The 20,692-nt window shown below is 36.0% G+C and overlaps 1 protein-coding gene across 1 annotated transcript in view; it reads left to right on the top strand.

Annotated features, from left to right (window-relative positions):
- TBC1D32 (TBC1 domain family member 32) overlaps positions 1 to 20,692 on the top strand; it is a 266,472-nt gene that overhangs the window by 119,409 nt on the left and 126,371 nt on the right. The window contains 1 exon segment of the mRNA XM_049772618.1: positions 3,993 to 4,081. Coding sequence (XP_049628575.1) covers positions 3,993 to 4,081 — 89 coding nt within the window.

Here is a 20,692-nt window from a genome sequence, read left to right as displayed (position 1 = left end):
AGGCTTCTTGGGTATTCAGTTCATCAACATATTCCTTTTTTTATGAAAGAATTATGTGTTGTAATATTTCAGGGAAGGATCACTACTGTCCACTTATCTGTTACCATGTTTGTAATGTATTACCATTTTTATCCCTTACATCCAGTACTTAGGTTCAGAGCTCTAGGATCATGAGATTATACCACTAGATTATGAAGAATAAGTTCAGTGTTATATTCAGGCACTTAAGCTAATTTGTAGATACCAATACCATTATTATGCAAGTGAAAGGAAATCTACAGCAGTCCTTTTAGAAATTACTATCTGTAGAACTAAATTGTCAGTTGCTTTTTTAAGGTAAAAGAAGTCTAGTGATATATTCAGTTCTTTATTAGATCTGTGAAGAATAACTATGGAGGAACTATGGTTATTCTAATCATTTCTTAAAAATTATAATATTAATTAGCTAGTAAAAATGACATATGTTTGAAGACCTACATAACTAATAACTATCCAACTACTTATTGCAAGGACTGTTTAATAGTGTGTAGGTACCTGGTGAAAGCAAGAGGGTTGTGTGGGTGCTAGTAACTAAATCAGAACCAATAGAATGGAGAAATTTGGAAAAAGGGGACAGAATTGTTGGACAATTAATGAAAATATGAATATTAAATTGATGCTAGGAATGAATTGCTTATCTGAATATGAAGATTTGAAACAAGAAATATCTAGACTTTAAGACATAGCAATAGAAGTTTATTTTAAGATCATAATCATTTATTCATTTTTAAGGAACTTATTTAATATTTACTGCTTACACTCTCATGTTAGCATTATTTATACATTTTTCAAGATATCTGTAAAATGTGAAATGCATTTGAAAATGTTGGATATAACTATTTCTAGGTAAGTTTGTCCAAGCCCAGAATTAAAAATAATTTAATCACCATGAATTACAGTAACAAAGGTATTTATATTGAGTTTTAGGCATATAATATTCCTTACTGTTGCCTTCACCATTTTCCACAACTCTTAACTAATGTCCTTTGCCATTGAGAATATTTTCTAACTTATCCCCCCTTAGCCCTTGACTCCCACTCAGTAGCAAGTTTTCCATTGAATATCAGTTCTCCTGCTCTTCTTTTATTTTGCCTTTGGTTATTTGATATTCTCCTACAAAGCTTCTTTATATCCTGCACATGAAAGACATCATTTTGTTCGTCTCTCTAATTAATTTTACTCAATAAGATAATTTCTAGCTCCATACATATAGTGATGAATTACATGACTTCATCTTTTCTTATGGTTGAGTAGTATTCCATTGCTTCTTCCCAAACCCAGTTTTAACCCAGATCAATACTTTTAAATGTTTTTATTAATTATTTCCTCCAGCTTGAAAATGAATTTCACTGCTTCCTATTAATTTAATAGAATGTTGCACATTCATTGATGTAGAACTCAAATTTTTGTTTGTTTGTTTTGTTTTGTTTTGTTTTGGGGCCACACCCGGCAGTGCTCAGGGGTTACTCCTGGCTGTCTGCTTAGAAATAGCTCCTGGCAGGCACAGGGGACCATATGGGACACCGGGATTTGAACCAACCACCTTTGGTCCTGGATCGGCTGATTGCAAGGCAAATGCCGCTGTGCTATCTCTCCGAGCCCGTAGAACTCAAATTTTGTGTGACTTTACTTGCTAGACGAATCTTTCTTATACACCATTGATATCTTGAAGTTCACTGGAGGGTATACAAATGAGCTTTGAGAAAAAAGCAGGAATTTACTGTGAATAAATATCTTTTTTTTTTTTTTTTTGGTTTTTGGGCCACACCCGGTACCGCTCAGGGGTTGCTCCTGGCTATGTGCTCAGAAGTTGCTCCTGGCTTGGGGGACCATATGGGACACCGGGGGATCGAACGGCGGTTCGTCCAAGGCTAGTGCAGGCAAGGCAGGCACCTTACCTTTAGTGCCACCGCCCGGCCCCATGAATAAATATCTTAGTCCTCAGTGGGGATAGGAATTTACAGTGAGATTGACTTGCAAGTAGCCAACCTGCAATCAGTTCTCTGTACTACATATGATCCACCTGATTTCTGGCAGGAAATGTCACTAAGTGCATGCTCAGGATTAAGTCCTGAGTTTACCAGATGTGATCTCAGCCCCTGTTACTTTAATTTTTTTTTTCATTTTTTTTTTAAATTTTTATTTTGGCCAAAGTGAACTACAAATCTTTCACAATAATATTTGAGGCTCATAGTGACAATGAATGAGGGGCATTCCCACCACCAGTGTTGTCCTCCCTCGACCCCTGTCCCCAGCATGCATCCCATATCTTCCCCCATAATGCTAGTCTAAGTGGTTCCCACTTGTACAGCTTGTTGTAGATTGGGTATTGATTCTGTTGTCGTTTACTTTGGGTTTGGTGTTCATGTCTGATTATTTTTTCTTTCCATTAAATGTCTGGTCCTGGTACCATCCATTTTTCCCCTCAAATTATGAGGCTGAACAAGATGATTCTATAATGTGGTTCTGTTAGAGATATAAGAAAAGAAAAAGGAAAAGAAAAAAAAAACTAGAAGAAGTCTGTCTAGGTGTTATAAATACCAATTTAGTAGAAGAAAGGGAAAAAAAGAAGAAAAAGGTTACAAAACCTTTTGGACAAAGTGCCTGCACTTGTCCAAAAAAGTCCTCGTGATATTATTTTAGCCTAGCACATAGTGTATCTGAAGTGTAGTCATATAGGCATCTTTGCAGGGAATCATAGAGGGTCTGTGTTGAGGCAGGCCTTTGGGGAAATGGTGATTGTGGGTGATGTAGGCAGCAAATGTGCCTTCGGAATGGTTGGTGCTTGGCCCACACTCTCCTGAGATGGCCAGCTTTGTTTTGCATTCACCAGTGTAGCATAATCTTTCATTGTTCATCTTCTCCGAGAAAAGACTGCGTCTATAGAGCTGACCTGGTTCAAACATGATGTCTTGTTTGTGGGCGTGATTAGAGTTCAAAAAAATTCTTATAATGGATTTCAAAAGATATGCACAAAAGCAGTGTATTGGAGAAATCTTTTTATAGAGTGCTCAAAATTGTATGTAAGTCGTAAATTTTCAGTGCTTGAGTCAGAGATGCCATTAGTAGCCATCAGGTTCTCTTTATATTTGCATCAGTAATTTTAAGACTGGCTGCACATTGCAACAATTTGGGGAGCTCTTAAAAGTAAATTAATGCCAGGATTAAATCCCCAGATGAAGTGGCTTAATTGGTGTGGAATAAAGCCTTGTTATGTCTGTGTATTTAAAGCTTCCTGTGTGAGTCCAACATTTACCCAAGGTTGGAAACCATTGATATACATGAGTTGCCACTATTAAAAAAAAGTCCTAGCTAGTTAATGGATAAAACTACTCAAATTTACTTTTATGGTTCACATTTATAGAAGTCATGCATGTTTCACAAAGTTTTTTACATTTTAGCAGTTTTATGTGTTGCTGAAGTGAGCACATATTTTTAGCAGTTTAATTAATAATTAAGTGACTATTAACTAATCACATACTAGTAAGGGTGCATAAAAATTCATTGTGTTCCATTTTGGCCCAGCAGTAGTTGATTTATCTACAGAACTTTTGCACAACTTAATATCTAGGCTACATCCAAATTTACTAATTCAGGATGTCTGAGTGTATGACTCAGGTAGTAATAATTTTATTTATTTATTGTAACTTCTTTGTTGGTTCTATTATAAAGCCAAATTTGAGAATCATAAGAGAAAAAAAATGTTTTCTTTTGTATTTTGGTTTTTGGGCCACACCTGGTGATGCTCAGGATTACTCCTGGCTATGGGGGCCATATGGATGATGGGGATTGAGCCACAGTCTGTCCTAGGTTAGCATGTGCAAAACAAATGCCCTACCACTTGCACCAGTGTTCCAGCTCTAGGAACAAAATAAGTTTTTAATTTTTTTTTACATTTGTTGTAGTCCTTTAAATGACTTGAGTCAAGCACAGTTTTACTCTTTCTATTTTAGGATATTGTGGATAGACTTGTAATTTTGAATTCTGATGCCAAGATTCGTTCTTTATTCAACTATGAACAATCGCACATCTTTGGTCTAAGGTAAAGTATTCAATTTTACTTGAGAATTTTTGTGTTGATAAACAGTTATTTAGTCATATGTTCTACCTATTCTTGTGTATAAAATAAACTCATTTAAATATGTATTTTTAAAGGTAATGTCTTCTAAACTTTACAAAGTAAGTTATAGCCATTTCTAAATTTTTATTTATATTTAATTTTATTTATTATTTATTGTTATTACATTATGATTTATAAAACTGTTCATAGTACATAGTACAGTTTGTTCTATCATACAATATTACAACACCAATTTCACCACTTATGTGACCTTTTCTCCACTACAGTCTCCCAATTTCACTCCCTCCCTTTGCTTGACCATTAGCAGGAACATAACAAATTTACTTCATATTGCTTTGTTACTAAAGAATGTCAAATGGAATTATCAGAAATTAGAGCAATAATTTCTATATGATGATTTTTATATCTTAACAGTGTTGTTATTAAAGTCATTATCTAAGGTTGTTGCTGGCTGAGTATTCTGTTTTATGTTTGCACTTGGTAGCTTCTTTGAAAGTTTTACATCAACTTTGCTGTGCTTTACTAGCTGTAAGTACTGTGAAATTTTGAGATGTTCGATATCCTCTAATGTTGCTGTGCTATGGAGGAGGTTGGTTTTGGTGGCTTCTGAGCTCTGCTGGAAGGGGGGGGGAGATCTCTCCGCCCCCCATTTGGAGAAGGCCACAGAGTTTTCCGTTTTGAGATCAATATACCTCGGTTGACAAGTAATCAAGGTTTGGCAACACTTGCTCTCCCTGTATTGATTTTTTTTTAAAATAGGAATCCTGCCTAAAATATATAGACTTAAAAGAAGACTTGAAGTAAATTTATCTTGAAACCCTAGTTTTGTTCATATTTGCTAGTCATTTTTTATTAGTTTTTAAGGTCATATATTTTTTTAGTTTTATATTCTTTTCCATTTTATTTAACATTCAAATGGTGATGGAGGTAAAAATAGGGTATTGAAATTGCTTGGCTTCAGAGTTTCATAAGATTTCTCAGCAAAATTCCGTTTAGCTATTAATGTATGTGCCTAATAATAACTACCTATAAAATAAATGATTTAAAGAGTTTGCATTTTTATAGATTTGTGATTTTGTCTTTCTTTTCCCTAGCAAAGAAATATTCTAAAACCAGAATTGTTTGATGAGTACATATATGTGCATATATAAGTATTATATGTGCATATTATTGAGGGAGTTCCCAAGAAGTTCCCCACCACTGCTCCTTCCTTCTAATTCTCAGCTGGACTATTGGAAATTGAGAATAGAGCACTGCAAGAGTCCTGAGGAGCCAGATGTTATTTTGTCCATCTGGAGGTGCTTGGTGGCCTCTAGAGCCTCTTGGTAGTACTCGAGGGGCCTTCAGAGATGTGTTTGATGGTGTTCAGGGGACCATGTCATCCTGAGATTTGAACTTTAGAATGCTCTTTAGATACTAAGCTGTCTCCCCAACATCTGATGGTAATGTTATTTATTTTAAAGTCAAGATTTATTTTATCCTTCTAATAATAACTAATAGCTGAGTTTTTAATTCTATGCCTTGTAAATTAAAGGCAATAAAACAAAGATAACTATTGCTATTACAATTCTTTGGACAGTGTGCCCTTTGCTTCAAATATATTTTTTCATTGTTTTGTCATGTTTTTACATATTTTTTCATTGTTTTTACATTTCTAAGCATGTAACATCAGGTACATCATGTAGCTAGTGATGAGAAAGAGTAGTAAAAATCATCTTAGGACTTACTTTTTATTGCTAGAGTGTTGGACTTTTGTGATTTTAGAATACAGATTTTTGTCTCTTATCAAAATTTTGTGTATTTTTTCTATGTTCTCTTTATTATACTAGTATTTTTCTCTGGTGTTTTACTAATAGAAACTTAAAAAAATTAAGTCATATAAAAACAACCCCAAAAGTAATATGCTTCCAGGAATAAGGTATATTAATTTGTACTAGATCTGTTTTCTCATACTCCAAATGGAGTCATTCTATACTACAGTAGGAAATTTCTCATCTATTGTTAATAAAATAGGGCAGTGTACTAGAGTAGTTAGTAATGTGAACTCTGAACAATCTCCTGTTTGGTAGTTTTGTGAGGTGGAATCTCAGTTGCCCAGTTGTAAAAATAGAGGATAATTATCTTCCTTATAGATTTATAAAAATTGTGTGTGAAAAATTAAATGGGCTTATAACTGTTCCCAACACATTGAAAACTCTTTTAAAATGTTAGTAATAGATATAGTTGTAGTTATATTTCAAGTGTTTTATCTTTTGTCACTATGCTAATAGCGTTCTATGCTGAAAATGAATTTTGCCTTTGTGTTTTTAGTATCATTGTATACTTTCCCATGGAGCCAAGTACGTTTTATGTTTACAGCATCAACATCCAGACAAAGAAAATGATAAAAAATCACTTTTTTTAGGAAAAGTATTTTAATTATATGTGTCTAAGACATACCTTTAATAGCAAATTAATTTTGCTATATTTTGTACTGTCAATATTTTTTATATATTTTATTTAAACACCTTGATTACATACATGATTGTGTTTGGGTTTCAGTCATGTAAAGAACACCACCCATCACCAGTGCAACATTCCCATCACCAATGTCCCAAATCTCCCTCCTCCCCACCCAACCCCCACCTGTACTCTAGACAGGCTTTCTATTTCCCTCATACATTCTCATTATTAGGAAAGTTCACAATGTAGTTATTTCTCTAACTAAAAATCATCCCTGTTTGTGGTGAGCTTCATGTGGTGAGCTGTACTTCCAGCCCTTCTCTCTTTTGTGTCTGAAAATTATTTTTGCAAGAATGTCTTTCATTTTTATTTTTTATTTATTTATTTTTTGTGTTTTTTTGTGTCACACCCGGCAGTGCTCAGGGGTTAATCATGGCTTCATGCTCAGAAATTGCTCCTGGCAGGCATGGAGGACCATGTGGGACGCCGGGATTCGAACCGATGACCTTCTGCATGAAAGGCAAACGCCTTACCTCCATGCTATCTCTCCGGCCCCAGTCTTTCATTTTTCTTAAATCCCATAGATGAGTGAGACCATTCTGCATTTTTCTCTCTCTCTGACTTATTTCACTATAATGCTGAGTGAAATATTGTCAGTATTTTAACTCAATACAATTTTTGTTATTTTTATTTTTTAATTATTTTATTTTGTTTTGTTTTATGTGCTACCCTGGCAGTTTTCAGTCAGTACTCCTGGCTCTGCACTCAGGAATTATTTCTGGGAGTGCTTGGTATATCATTAGAGATGCTGGGAATAGAACCCCACATTGGTCATGTGCATGGCAAAACCCCTGCCTTCTGTACTATCTCTCTGGTCATGATTTTTTTTATTGTGGACAAAGTGAATTAGAAATATTTCACAATGATATTTAAGGCACATAGTAATAATGAATGAGGGGCATTCCCACCACCAGTGTTGTCCTCCCTCCACCTCAGTTCTCAGCATGCTTCCCACTTCCCCCTTTTCTACCCCCCGTAATGTTAGTGCACCTGTTCCCCCCATGTACAGCTTGACGTAGATTGGGTATCATTTTTGTTGTCTTTGACTTTGGATTTTGTATGTAAGTCTGAACATTTTTTATTTCCACCAAATGGACATACGACTGTCTGGCCTTGGTACCATCCATTTTTCTCCCTCCAATTATGATGCTGATCAAGGTCAAAACCAGGGCACAGAGAATGTGCAGACTATCATTCTTACCTCCAAATCCACCAGCAGTACCCTTTTGCATAGGCACTCTAAATAAAGGGAAATGTTATACAAAAAAACAAGCTCTTATCTACTAGGGATAAGAACCCATACTTTTTATAATACAGGCTCACCTCCCACCCTGAACATATGTCATGTGGACCCAACTTAGACTCCATGTGACCAGACAGTGACCTTCCATCCCAGAACCCCAGATCCCAGATGTGAAACTGACACAGGTCCCAGCAACAGCACCAGGAACCAGACTCTGCCCAGGGAAATTCTAAACGCTGCCTGGGCACCAACTTGCACAGTTTTACCATGACATCCTGACATGAGGAAACAGTAACAACTTGAGCTAGGAGACATAGGCTGCCCTGTCTCACCATCTAGCGGTATAATACAATTGGGAGACATGTTATCTTTTGCCCTAAACAAAAACCAAAATTGCTATTTACAGTAGACTGACCTTGACAAACACGGACTGGACAGAACCTAGCAAGGACCAATGAGGAAGTTCCTAGACTAGTCCTCAGCTTCGGAATTGTACAAAAACCAAGATTTCTAATCCCAGAGGCCTGACTTTGACAACTGCAACTGAGCAGAACATCTGGAACCATGCTGAAAGATATAGCCTAGGCTCTGACCTAGGATCTGGCCCCTGATTTTTGTTATTTTAAAAGCTTGATACTGTCTTTTAGTTTTTTTTTTTTTATTAATTTCAGACTTCCCTTGGTCACTTAGGTACAGTGGTGATCATTTAAATTATTACTTGTATTATGTAAATGTTTTGTTTTACTTTTATTGTATTTTCACTAGACCTCTTTTCCTTCACTCAGTTTTTATTTTTAGTTATGTGTTCATTGTATCACTCCATTCATTAGATAATGATATCAGTGTATTTTACTTTTATATTTAGTGTTTGTTTCATGAACTTATTTTTCCTTCTGCTCTAAAAAGTAGTATAGGAGGACCAGAGTAATAGTAAACAGGCAATGCACTTACCTTGTACTTGGTATTCCTGGTCATGATCCCTGGCACCACATAGAGTGGTGATTCTGATTTCCACCAAAAAAGATCCCTAAATGCAGAGCCAGGAATAAACTAAAAAACTGCCACATATGGCCCCCAAGTGAAACCAAAAATGAAAAATATAGCAGAGTATTTATGCTATAAGTAGAAATAGGGTAAGTTTGACAAGGGTTCTTAAATTTGACACAGCTCTCATAAGCCGAATAAGGACCTGATTAAAAAGTATGTTTACCTTTTTCTTTGAGTATTCTCTTTACTTTTTTTCCCTTCCTACCTATATCTTTTTTGGCTATTGGCAACAGCATGCAGACAAGTTGTCTCTGTCCTATTTACCAGTGACCCAAACATGCATAGTGGAAACTTACTGGACCACACTCCATGTATCTGCAGCCCTCTATCTTTTTATCTCTTCCCATTATAACCTATCTTAGAGATGGTCTCCCAACTACAAGCATGTTTGTAATCATGGGGCTTATATAAAGATATCAAAAAAAAAAAAGAGTGATGGTCTCCAGTACTCACCTCTTTTGCTCCTCAGCTCACTTAGTTTGGCTGTTACCTTTTGCTTCAGTCAGAGTTACACAAACATCTTCCTCATCTCATGGCACTGGTGGCTTCTATGATGATGAATTCAGCAAATTCTATTTTTTAATTCTCATCTGACTCAGAATATTTTTTAATTTTCATTTGACTCAGAATTTTTAGATTTTAGAACATATATTTCTGTGTGAAATTCTTCCTCTTTTGCCACATGACACATTCTTTTGGATGCAGTTGCTCTTAACATTTTCTGAGCAGCCTCTGAATGTTGAAATACTTCAAATTTGATCTTGGATTTACTTCTTTTCTGTGCATGCTGCCCCCAATTTATACACTTGAACTTGTGCCTTTGAGTATCCTCTATCTGGCAAAGAATGTCTCAATTTATCTTTCAAATTTGAGCCATTCTTCTGAGCTACTCTACTCTATACACAGCTGCTTTGGACATCTCAATTCATACATTTGTCAGGCACCACAAATATTAGATGTCAAAAGCTCTTGTTTTGTTTCCTACTAAACAAACAAAACAAGATAAATATTTTATTTCCATCTCACTAAAGGGCCGAGTTGTCTATTCAATTCTGAATATTATCTTTGCTTTGTTTCTTTGCTTGCAAACAGTGACTTATCTATATTCTAGATTAACCAATCAATGCAGAAACTAAACACAATTAATTGAGATTAAACCTAATTATCAAAGCAGAAATATTATTAAACCAGGCATTTGCCTTGCAAGCAGCCGATCCAGGAGGAATGGTGGTTTGAATCCTGGTCTCCTATATGGTCCCCTGTGCCTGCCAGGAGCGATTTCTGAGCACAGAGCCAGGAGTAACCCCTGAGCGCTTCCGGTGTGACTCAAAAACCAAAAACCAAAAAAAAAAAAAAAAAGAAGAAAGAAAGAAATCAAATATTTTATAAATTTGAAATCATGGGGTCTGGAGCGGTGGCACAAGCAGTAGAGCTTCTACCTTGCACACACTAACCTAAGATGGACCATGGTTCAATCTCCTGGCATTCCATATGGTCCCCCAAGCCAGGAACGATTTCTGAGTGCATAGCCAGGAGTAACCCCTGAGCATCACCAGGAGTGGCCAACAAACAAACAAAAAATGACATTATGGCATCATTTTAAATTCATACAGAATTTTATAGAAATTTATAGAAAGATAGTATAACAAATAATTGGTATATTTTAAAGAAGTTTTTTAAATTTGGTTTTATAGAAATTTATAGAAAGATAAATAATGCAACAAATAATTGGTATATTCTAAGAAGTTTTTTTTTTTTTTTTTAATTCGGTTTTAGAGCCATACGTGCTTAGGGATTACTTCCAGCAGTGGTTTAGGGACCATATGGTACTGGAATTGACCTGGAGTCTTCTGTGTGCATGGTAAATGCCTTAATTCTAGTACTGTTTCTCCAATCTTTAGATTTTCTTTTTAGTTATGGAAGGTTATTTCTCCAAAGATTCCTCAAAAGATAATAAAATTAATTATATATATTATTAAAGAATTTTGAAATATTCCTAACAAATGTAAAGATTTCATGTCAAGACAGGATTAATTTTTTATTATGAAGATGAAGATATTAATATTCTCATTGGCCTTCCCTATCAATATTAAATCCTTTTTTTCTGATATTTCCTGACTTGTCTTTAAGTCAGACTGTTTATTCCCTTTTTTCTTTCTTTTAACTCTTGATTGCAAATCTGATTGTGATTAGATTTCAGTCATGTAAAGAACACCCCCATTGACCAGTGCAACATTCCCACCACCAATGTCCCAAATCTCCCTCCATCCCACCCCACCCCACCCCCACCGTACTCCAGACAGGCTTTCCAGTTCCCTCATTCATTCCCATGATTATGATAGTTCTCTGTGTAGTTATTTCTATAACTGCACTCACCACTCTTTATGGTGAACTTCATGAAGTGAGCTGGAAGTTCCAGCCCTCCTCTCATTGTCTCTGAGAATTGTTGCAAAAATGACTTTTATTTTTCTTAAAACCCATAGATGAGTGAGACTATTCTGCGTCTCTCTCTCACTCTGACTTATTTCACTCAGCATGATAGATTCCATGTACATCCATGTACAGGAAAATTTCATGACTTTATCTCTCCTGACGGCTGCATAATATTCCATTGTGTATATGTACCACAGTTTCTTTAGCCATTCGTCTGTTGAAGGGCATATTGGTTGTTTCCAGAACCTGGTTATTGTGAATACTACTGCAATAAATATAGGTGTGAGGAAGGGGTTTTGTATTGTATTCTTGTGTTCTTAGGGTATATCCCTAGGAGTGATATAACTGAGTTGAATGGGAGCTCAATTTCCAGATTCTGGAGGAATCTCCATATCTCTTTCCATAGAGGTTGGACTAGACGACATTCCCACCAGCAGTGGATAAGAGTTCCTTTCTCTCCACGTCCCTGCTAGCACTGATTATTCTCATTCTTTGTGATGTATGCCAATCTCTGTGGTGTGAGATGATATCTAATCGTTGTTTTGATTTGCATCTCCCTGATGACTAGTGATGAGGAGCAATTTTTCATGTGCCTTTTGGCCATTTGTATTTCTTTTTTTTATCATAGTGTCTGTTCATTTCTTCTCCCCATTTTTTGATGGGATTAGATATTTCTTTCTTATAAAGTTCTGTCAATGCCCTGTATATTTTGGATGTTAGCCCCTTATCTGATGGGTGTTGGATGAATAGTTTCTCCCACTTGGTGGGTGGCTCTTGTATCCTGGGCATTATTTCTTTTGAGGTGCAGAAGCTTCTCAGCTTAATGAATTCCCATCTGTTGATCTCTGCTTCCACTTGTTTGGAAAGTGCAGTTTCCTCCTTCAATATGCCTTTAGTCTCAATGTCATGGAGTGCTTTACCTATGTGTTGTTCTATATACCTTATGGTATTAGGTCTGATATCAAGGTCTTTAATCCATTAATTCGTACATGATGTTCACTGAGGGTCTATGTTCGCTTTTTTTCAAGTGGCTAACCAGTTCTGCCATCACCACTTGTTGAAGAGGTTTTCCCTGATCCCTTAGGATTTCTTGCTCCTTTGTCAAAAATTAGGTGATTGTATGTCTGGAGAACATTGAGAACTCAAGCCTATTCCACTGATCTGAGGGTCTGTCTTTATTCCAATACCATGCTGTTTTGATAACTATTGCTTTGTAGTACAGTTTAAAGTTGGGGAAAGTAATGCCTCTCATTTTCCTTTTCCCTAGGAGAGCTTTAGTTATTCGAGGGTGTTTATTGTTCCAGATGAACTTCATAAGTGTTTGATCCACGTCTTTGAAGAATGTCATGGGTATTTTTAAGGGAATCACATTAAATCTGTATAATGCTTTGGGGAGTATTGCCATTTTAATGATGTTAATCCTGCAAATCCATGATCAGGGTATGTGTTTCCATTTCTGTGTGTCCTCTCATTTCTTGGAGCAGAGCTTTATAGTTTTTTTTTTTTGTATAGGTCTTTCACGTCTTTGGTCAAGTTGACTCCAAGGTATTTGATTTTGTGTGGCACTAATGTGAATGGGATTGTCTTGAATTCATTCTCCTCCCTATTATTATTGGTGTATAAAAAGGCCATTGACTTCTGTGTACAATTTTGTAGCCTGCCACCTTGCTATATGAGTCTATTGTTTCTAGAAGCTTTTTGGTAGAGTCTATAGGGTTTTCCAAGTAGAGTATCATGTCCTCTGCAAACAATGAGAGCTTTACTTCTTCCTTTTCTCTCTGGATTAACCTGATAACTTTTTCTTGCCTGATCGCTATAGCAAGAACTTCCAATACTATGTTGAAGAGGAGTGGTGAGAGTGGACAGCCTTGTCTTCTACCAGAATTTAGAGGGAAGGCTTTTAGTTTTTCTCCATTGAGAATAATATTTGCCATTTTTTGTGGTAAATGGCTTCAACTAGATTGAGAAAGGTTCCTTTCATTTTCATCTTGCTGAGAGTTTTGATCAAGAATGGGTGCTGGACCTTTTCAAATGCTTTCTCTGTGTCTATCGATATGATCATGTGATTTTTATTTTTCTTCTTGTTGATGTTGTGTATGATGTTGATAGATTTACAGATGTTAAACAATCCTTGCTTTCCTGGGATGAAACCTACTTGGTTGTAGTATATGATCTTCTTGATGATACATTGGATTCTATTTGCCAGGATTTTGTTGAAGATCTTTGCATCTGCATTCATCAGGAATATTGGCCTGTTATTTTCTTTTTTTGGCAGCATCTCTGTCTGGTTTTGGTATCAAAGTGATGTTGGCTTCATAAAAGCTCTTTGTGAGTGTTCACGTTTTTTCAATTTCATGGAAGAGCCTGGCTAGGATTGGTAGTAGCTCCTCTCCACAGATTTGAAAGAATTCATTAGGAAAACATCTGGGCCTGGGCTTTTCTTTTTGGGCAGATGTTTGATTACAGTTTCAATTTCCTCAGTAGTAATGATCCTCCTTACTTATATGTGGAAGTTTATAAGTGTCCACGAATTTTTACATTTCTTCTAGGTTCTCATGTTTAGTAGCATAAATTTTCTCAAAGTAGTCTCTGATTACCCTTTGGATCTCTGAAATATCTGTCGTGATCTCCCCTTTTAGTTTCTTTTTTTTATTTAAACAACTTTATTACATACATGATTGTGCTTTTTGGTTTCAGTCATGTAAAGAACACCGCCCATCACCAGTGCAACATTCCCATCACCAATGTCCCAAATCTCCCTCCTCCCCACGCAAACCCCACCTGTACTCTAGACAGGTTTTCTATTTCCCTCGTATATTCTCATTATTAGGATAGTTTGAAACGTAGTTATTTCTCTAAGTAAACTCATCCCTGTTTGTGGTGAGCTTTATGAGGTGAGCTGTAACTTCCAGCTCTTTTCTCTTTTGTGTCTGAAAAGTTATTATTGCAAGAATGTCTTTCATTTTTTCTTAAAACCCATAGATGAGTGAGACCATTCTGCGTCTTTCTCTCTCTCTCTCTGACTTATTTCACTGAGCATAATATATTTCATGTACATCCATGTATAGGAAAATTTCATGACTTCATCTCTTCTGACAGCTTCATAATATTCCATTGTGTATATGTACCATAGTTTCTTTAGCCATTCATCTGTTGAAGGGTATCTTGGCTGTTTCCAGAGTCTTGCTCTGGTAAATAGTGCTGCAATGAATATAGGTTTAAGGAAGGAATTTTTGTATTGTATTTTTGTGTTCCTAGGGTATATTCCTTAGGAGTGGTATAGCTGGGTTGTATGGGAGCTCGATTTCCAGTTTCTGGAGGAATCTCCATATTGCTTTCCATAAAGGTTGAAATAAACACAATTCCCTCCTGCAGTGGATAGGAGTTCTTTTCTCTCCACACCCCCGCCAACACTACTTGTTCTCATTCTTTGTGATGTGTGCCAATCTCTGGGGTGTGAGGTGGTACCTCATAGTTGTTTTGATTTGCATCTTCCTGAGGATTAGTGATGTGGAGCATTTTTTCATGTGTCTTTTGGCTATTTGTATTTCTTCTTTGTCAAAGTGTCTGTCCATTTCTTCTCCCCATTTTTTGATGGGATTAGATGTTTTTTTCTTGTAAATTTCTGTCAGTGCCTTGTATATTTTGGAGATTAGTCCCTTATCTGATGTGTATTGGGTGAATAGTTTCTCCCACTCAATGGGGGGGCTCTTGTTTCCTGGCCGCTATTTCTTTTGAGCTGTAGAAACTTCCTAGTTTAATATATTCCCATTTGTTAATCTCTGCTTTCACTTGCTTGGAGAGTACATTTCCTCTTTGAAGAAGCCTTTAGTCTCAATGTCATGGAGTGTTTTACCTACGTGTTGTTCTATATAACTTATGGTTGCGGGTCTGATATCAAGGTCTTTCATCCATTTGGATTTAACCTTTATACATGTTGTTAACTGGGGGTCTAAGTTCAATTTTTTGCAAGTGGCTAGCCAGTTGTGTCAACAAAACAAGGTTTTCTTTGCTCCATTTAGGATTTCTTGCTCCTTCATCAAAAATTAGGTGATTGTATGTCTGAGGAACATTCTCTGAGTATTCAAGCCTATTCCACTGATCTGAGGGCCTGTCTTTATTCCAATACCATGCTGTTTTCATAACTATTGCTTTGTAGTACAGTTTAAAGTTGGGGAAAGTAATTCCTCCCATATTCTTTTTCTCAATAATTGCTTTAGCTATTCTAGGGTGTTTATTGTTCCAAATGAATTTCAAAAGTGCCTGATCCACTTCTTTGACGAATGTCATGGGTATCTTTAGAGGGATCACATTAAATCTGTACCATGCTTTGGGGAGTATTGCCATTTTAATGATGTTAATCCTGCCAATCCATGAGCAGGGTATGTGCTTCCATTTTCGCGTGTCCTCTCTTATTTCTTGGAGTAGAGTTTTATAGTTTTTTTTTTTTTTTTTGTATAGGTCCTTCACATTTTTAGTCAGGTTGTTTCCAAGATATTTGAGTTTGTGTGGCATTATTGTGAATGGCGTTGTTTTCTTAATGTCTATTTATTCCTTATTACTATTTGTATATAGAAAAGCCATTAATTTTTGTGTGTTAATTTTGTAGCCTGCCACCTTGCTATATGAGTCTATTGTTTCTAGAAACTTTTTTGTAGAGAATTTAGGGTTTTCTTGGTAGAGTATCATGTCATCTGCAAACAGCAAGAGGTTGACTTCTTCCTTTGCTATCTGGATTCCCTTGATAATTTTCTTGCCTAATCGCTATAGAGAGTATTTCCAGTACTATGTTGAATAGGATTGGTGAGAGAGGACAGGCTTGTCTTGTGCCAGAATTTAGACGAAAGGCTTTCAGTTTTTCTCCATTGAGGACAATATTTGCCACTGGCTTGTGGTAGATGGCCTTAACTATATTGAGAAAGGTTCCTTCCATTCCCATCTTGCTGAGAGTTTTGTTCAAGTATGGGTGTTGGACCTTACCAATGCTTTCTCTGTGTCTATTGATATGATCATGTGATTTCTATATTTTTTGTTGTTGATTTTGTGTATTATGTTGATAGATTTATGGATGTTGAACCAGCCTTGCATTCCTGGGATGAAACCTAACTGATCGTAGTGGATGACTTTCTTAATGAGGCATTGAATCCTATTTGCCAGGATTTTGTTGAGGATCTTTGTATCTATATTCATTAGCTATATTGGTCTGTAATTTTCTTTTTTGGGTGCATCTCTATCTGATTTAGGTATCTAGCTGATATTGGCTTCATAAAGGCTATTTGGAAGTGTTCCTGTTTTTTTCGATTTCATGATAGAATCTTGCCAGGATTGGTAGAAGTTCCTCTTGAAAGGTTTGAAAGAATTCATTAGTAAATCCATCTGGGCCTGGACTTTTGTTTTTGGGCAGACATTTGATTACTGTCTTAATTTCCTCAATAGTGATGTGTGTGTTTAGATATGCTACATCCTCTTCATTCAACCATGGAAGATTATAAGAGTCCAAAAATTTATCCATTTCTTCCAGGTTATCATTTTTAGTGCCATAGAGTTTCTCAAAGTAGTTTCTGATTACCCTTTGGTTCTGCACCATATCAGTAGCTATCTCTTCTTTTTCATTCCTAATACAAGTTATCAGGTTTCTATCTTTCTCTCTTTCTTTGTTAATTTTGCCAGTAGTCTCTCAATCTTGTTTATTTTTTCAAAGAACCAACTTCTGCTTTCGTTGATCTTTTGGATTGTTTTTCGGGTTTCCACTTCATTGATTTCTGCTCTCAGCCTTGTTTTTTCCTTCTGTCTCCCTATTTTTGGGTTCTTTTGTTGAGTACTTTCTAATTCTATGAGCTGCATCATTAAGATATTCAGGTATGCCCCTTCTTCCTTCCTGATGTGTGCTTCCAAAGCTATAAATTTTCCTCTCAGTACCACTTTTGATGTGTCCCATAAGTTCTGATAGTTTGTGTCTCCATTGTCATTTGTTTCTAGGAAGGTTTTTATTTCCTCTTTGATTTCCTCTTGGACCCACTGATCATTCAGTATTAGGCTGTTTAACTTCTAGGTATTAAAGTTTTTCTTCTATGTCCCTTTGTGGTTCATATATAATTTTAGGACCTTGTGGTCAGCAATGGTAGCCTACAAAATTTCTATTCTCTTGATATTATGGAGGTATGTTTTATGTGCTAGCATGTAGTCTATCCTGGAGAATGTCCCATGTACATTAGAGAACAATGTGTATCCTGGCTTCTGGGGGTAGAGTGTCCTATATATATCTACTAGGCCTCTTTCTTGATTCTTGAATTTCATTGAAGAAGCTGCAGAAGATTGGTAGAAGTTCCCCTTGAAATGTTTGAACGAATTAATTAGTGAATTTGCCTGGGCCTAGGCCCAGATTCTTATGTTGTTTCTGTTGAATTTAGCAGACTTCAATTTTCATCTGTTAATGTTCCTTGAGTATTTTTTCCATTGTTTGATCATTTGCTTTGATTTTTTTCCCAATCTCCTCTGCTGTATGGATTTGTTCTGTATCTCATCTTCCAGCTCAGTGATTCTGTCTTCAGCTTCTGTTATTCTGTTGGGGAGGCTTTGTATTGAGATTTTCATTTCATCAACCGAGTTTTTAAGTTCTGTTATTTCAGTCTGGAATTTTTCTGATTTCTGTCTTTGTGGTCAGTTCAACGTGATCTATGCTTTCTTTGAGTTCTATGTACATCCTCCATATTTTTACTTTGAGCTCCTTATCTGAAGGCTAATTAGGTGGTTGGCGTTTTTCTGGTCATCAGAGCTGCCATCTTCATTTATTATTTCTGATGTTGGCTTGCATTGTTTCCCCATTGTCACAGTTTCTGTGTGTTTTTTTTTTTCTACGTTTAATGGTGGAGTTCATTTAATATAGATGCGTGTGTCTGGGAAGCAAAGCAAAGGGAAAACCTGCTCAGGTGTTGATTTCGAACCCGCAGTGGTCAGTCGCCCCAAGTAGTGGCTTCGGCAGTGGCCAACCAGATTCACCCTGTTCAGGCATGTCTATGGCAGCTCGGTCTCTCAGCTTCCTTCAGGAATTCTCTGCTGGGGTTGGTCTCAAACCCATGGCTCTCAGGCAACCTCCATAAAGATGTTGGCGACTCAGACTCACCCTGTTCAGCAATGTTATATATTTTTTTAAAAAAATGTATTTCAAAATAAAAAAGATTTGTCTTTGGAAGAAATAACTATTATCATTCACTATTAATAACTTTATATTAGATAGAAAATTAAGTATTAGTTACAGATGTAGATTTGCTTATTTTTAACAACTTAATGTTTGTGTCGTAATTTGTAATTAAATATCACATTAAAATGTAATACAGTTACAACTTAATGTAGGTCTTTATAAACCTATTTATTTTTCATTTGAAACTCTGGGCCTATTTATTTTTAATTTTTCTCAAAACAAAACTCAGTAATCCATTATTACAGAAATACCCTGAAAACTAATCATTTGCTGTTCAAGGGATTATCTATAGTAATAAATTTTATACAAAAAGTAAGCTGTTTTTATGCATATATCCTTTAACATGACTTTAAAAGGAAACAATCATTTATTTTTAAAGTAAGCTTAGTTTAGAAATACTCTGATAATAAATATACACAAATATTTATTTCATTTGTCAGCAAATATCCAATTTATTTATTTCTAGTGACTCAGATGATAATTAGACTTAAATAATGATAATTATATTAATATTAATCAAAAGAAATACTTTTGTGGCAGGAGAGATAGCATGGAGGTAAGGTGTTTGCCTTTCATGCAGAAGGTCATTGTGTCAAATCCTGGTGTCCCATATGGTCTCCCATGCCTGCCAGGGGCTATTTCTGAGCAGATAGCCAGGAATAATCCATGAGAACACCAGGTGTAGCCCAAAAACCCAAAACCAAAAAAAAACAAAACAAAAAGAAATACTTTTGTTACATGACCAACATGTGACAGCCTCAAGGATTATGCTTAGAGAGGAGGAAAGACTAATAGGCATGTTTGGAAGAGACCATGCAGTGTCTGCTGAGTGTACTGCTTGGAAATCATGTATTCAACTTATTAAGCTATCTATCTAGTACAACATGCTGGCTCTACTATCTCTCTAGTCCCAGACCCTCTTTTTTATTTTAAAACTTAAATATCTATGTTTTACAGTTACAAAGTTGTTTCTGATTTTCATTCATATAATGTTGCAGTATTCATTCCTCATTAGTACACTTTTTTTCTGCCTCCAATGTCCTCAATTCTACTACCCCCTTACTTTTAGGCACAGTGGTTTGCAGTACTATTACTGAAAGGCCAGACACTCTTTTTTATGATTCATTTTATTTGAAATCTCTGTACTACTGTGTATTCTCTCAGAATTTCACTTTTTCCTTTGTTGTAGTAACTCATAAATTACTTAGATCTTTGTTAAATACTGCCTTTCAGTATGGTCATGGGAGTGCAGTATGATTTATTATGGCTTATTACTTATGGCTTCAGCTTATGACCCTTTCTTCTCACTTGCTGATTCTTTCTCTTTCCCCTCTCTATTTTAATTTTTGTTGTTGTTTTTTTTCTTGAGGGGACCACACTTGATTGTGCTCAGGGATCACTGCTAGTAGGCACTGAGGACCATATGTATGTTTTTCAGGGATCACAGCAAGTTTAGCTGCATGCAAGGAAAATACCCTATGCTCTGTATATTGCTTTCCCCTTTCTTCCATGAGATATAAGCATGTTTCTTCAGGGGTTTTTTTTTTTTTTTTTGCTCTATTGTGTTTTCAGTTATTATTTCTTTACTGATGTTTGTCCCTTAACTCTTTCTTGATCATGTGTAAAAATGTTATTGGCATTGAGGCTGGAGTGGTAGCACAGCGATAGGGCGTTTGCCTTGCATGCAGCTGATCCAGGATGGATGGTGGTTCAGATTCCGGCATCTCATGTGGTCCCCTGTACATGCCAGAGTGATTTCTGAGCACAGAGCTAGTAACCTTGTAACTCTTGAGTGTCGCTTGGTGTGACCCAAAAATCAAAAAAAAAATAAATATAGTAAAGTTAGTGGTGTTTAGTCTCTATGCTATGGAAAGTCGAAAAAAGAAAACCAAAAAAATAAAACCAAACAAACTCAATATTACCCCAAATTATACTCTTGTATTTATTTTCAGAAGTTAAATCAAACTGCCAGCTTTATTATATCCCATAACACTTTTTAAAACTGAAATATATTTTGATTCTTGGACCATGTAGGCATGCCCTTCATAGCCTTTTCTCACAGTCCCTACTCATGGAGTTATATTGCCTGTTTCATAACAGTTTTTCTTTTCCCTTTTGCAAATAAAAATATTTAACTATATTAAAT

The sequence above is a fragment of the Suncus etruscus genome, chromosome 4, assembly GCF_024139225.1.
Source record: "Suncus etruscus isolate mSunEtr1 chromosome 4, mSunEtr1.pri.cur, whole genome shotgun sequence".
Lineage (NCBI taxonomy): Eukaryota > Metazoa > Chordata > Mammalia > Eulipotyphla > Soricidae > Suncus > Suncus etruscus.
Note: the sequence above shows the minus strand (reverse complement) of the source record. Positions and strands in the feature narration are given on the sequence as shown.